The sequence below is a fragment of the Trachymyrmex septentrionalis genome, unplaced genomic scaffold (assembly GCF_001594115.1).
Source record: "Trachymyrmex septentrionalis isolate Tsep2-gDNA-1 unplaced genomic scaffold, Tsep1.0 scaffold127, whole genome shotgun sequence".
Classification (NCBI taxonomy): Eukaryota; Metazoa; Arthropoda; class Insecta; order Hymenoptera; family Formicidae; genus Trachymyrmex; species Trachymyrmex septentrionalis.
Window position 1 is genome coordinate 802,042 of NW_017304406.1, and position 2,004 is coordinate 804,045.

The 2,004-nt window shown below is 29.4% G+C and overlaps 1 protein-coding gene across 4 annotated transcripts in view; it reads right to left on the minus strand.

Annotated features, from left to right (window-relative positions):
* LOC108756397 overlaps window positions 1-2,004 on the minus strand; it is a 16,536-nt gene that overhangs the window by 12,189 nt on the left and 2,343 nt on the right. Inside the window, exons 1-3 of one of the 4 annotated variants that reach the window (XM_018500161.1) lie at window positions 1,646-1,840; window positions 532-651; window positions 221-347 (exon numbers count right to left, since the gene is read on the minus strand). In XM_018500161.1, the coding sequence (XP_018355663.1) occupies window positions 221-347; window positions 532-651; window positions 1,646-1,840 (442 nt within the window). Of the gene's footprint in view, window positions 1-220; window positions 348-531; window positions 652-1,645; window positions 1,944-2,004 lie in introns of those variants that run through there. The other 3 variants (XM_018500160.1, XM_018500158.1, XM_018500159.1) reach the window with 3 other exon arrangements.

The window sequence follows — 2,004 nt, forward strand, 5'->3', positions numbered from 1 at the left end:
TTTATTAAAATTGAGATCAAACTTATTTTATACTTTATTGTAGTTTTATTAATGAATGAGAGAGATTTATATATTAAAATTCTTTGAAATACAGTGTTATCCCATGACTGTCATATTTTTATGGTAAATTTTAAGAAAATATTCTCTCCGTGTATATAGTATCTCATATAATTTTATTAATATTAACAATTTTGAGAATACTTTACAGATATCAACTTACCAATTGTTGTGATGACGATAATGGAATAGAAGAGAGCACCGGAAAATGTCCATTGCAATTTATCTTCCTTTTCATTCCCATCCCATCCTTCCTTCTCCATTTTTTCCAAAAGGCGTTTTTCAAATTCCTACATTGTGAACAAATAATCTTCTATTGAATCGAATCAAGTTTAACAGAAAAAGATAATATTTTGTATTTACGTGTTACTTTTTTAATAACTTTTCTAGCCATAGAAGCGGTTCTTAACTTCGGCTTTTGTTTTATACAAGTAAAAATGATTTAAAATTATGGGAAAAAAACACAAAACATACCTCCAGCTTGTTCAATGCCTGCTCTGTCCAATTTTCGCGAATCAACACGTCGAAATCTTTCGTAATTTCCCATAGCTTTTCCGAAACGTTTCCTCGTATACTCTTGATACTCATCTTCACCTGCGAAGACAGCGCAGGTGAAGAACGCTTAATCGGCGCGGGCGTCGCGACGCTCGATGCTAGTCAATAATTCATTGACACGAGCGTAGAATATTTGACGTGGGAGAAATTATTTGTCCCCTGTATCCTTTTTCTTTTAGTATCGAATCAATTTCTGTCCCAGTAAACTTCGATCCAGTAAAATTATGTGATAGAAGATATTATTTAACGTTCTAACTAAATTATTAATCCAGATGTTAGTAAAATTAACAAAAATGCAATACAATATTTATGACTGTTTAGTTTTATATTTATTTTTATAACTATTTAATGAAAGTATTAAATAAAAGAATAAAAAGGAAATATTTTGCAACAATAGAAAATAAGTATTATATAAATTTAATATAATTACTATTATAAAACTAATTACAAATATAATTAGATTTATTCTGAGATAAATTGAAATAAATTGAAATTATTTCAGAAATCAAATTTATAAATAATAATGATAGAGTTAAGATTATTCAATTTACATAAATTTAATTTATTTTATATATGTTATAAATTATATAAGTAATTTTATGAATATAGAAAAAGAAAATAATAAAGATTTCCAAAATTTATTAAACTTCAAAAATTGATATATATAAAACTAATCTTTCTCTTTTCTATGATTAAAAAGATCTGAACTTAATAAATGATTGATCAAGTTGTTTGCTCAATGCTCACGTTATTACACTGTTTTATCATAATTGCAGCACATTGTGCATGGCTATCCAATCCAACCTTGATTGCTTATAACTTTCATAAAAATAAACATTGTAACACATTTTTTTAATTAAAATGCCGAACATTAAGGAATACAACAATATCGAGCAAATATTATTGTAAAAAAACTTATAAGTGATAAAGTTAGCACAGAAGTTTTAAAAAATACAATTTTTGAAAAAAAAAGCCACCGGGAATGGCATTGAAGGGTTAGTTAATAATATTTACTAATAGTCTCGCAATTTACCTCCCTCTCATGTTCCGCTTCCAGTGACTCGAAAGCGTATGCGCCGATTAGACAATAAGCAACCACCAAAGAGATTAACGTCACGTGAGAGAAGATGCATCTGCTGACTTTCCATAGCAGCCGGAGGAATCTGATGCACCTCGACGGTTTCTCCACTTCCACCACGTCAAACACTTCCGTTCGCGCGCGCGGCATTTTCTACTTGCCTCCCTTAGATTGCGGGTATCCTCTTATTAGATTTTCCATTTACATAGCGAGCGCGAAACCGCGCTTTACTTTCATCACTTAGCTTTAATTACTAATAATTAGATTTTCTCTCTGATTCCAAGTAATAAATGTATTGATTATATATATATATA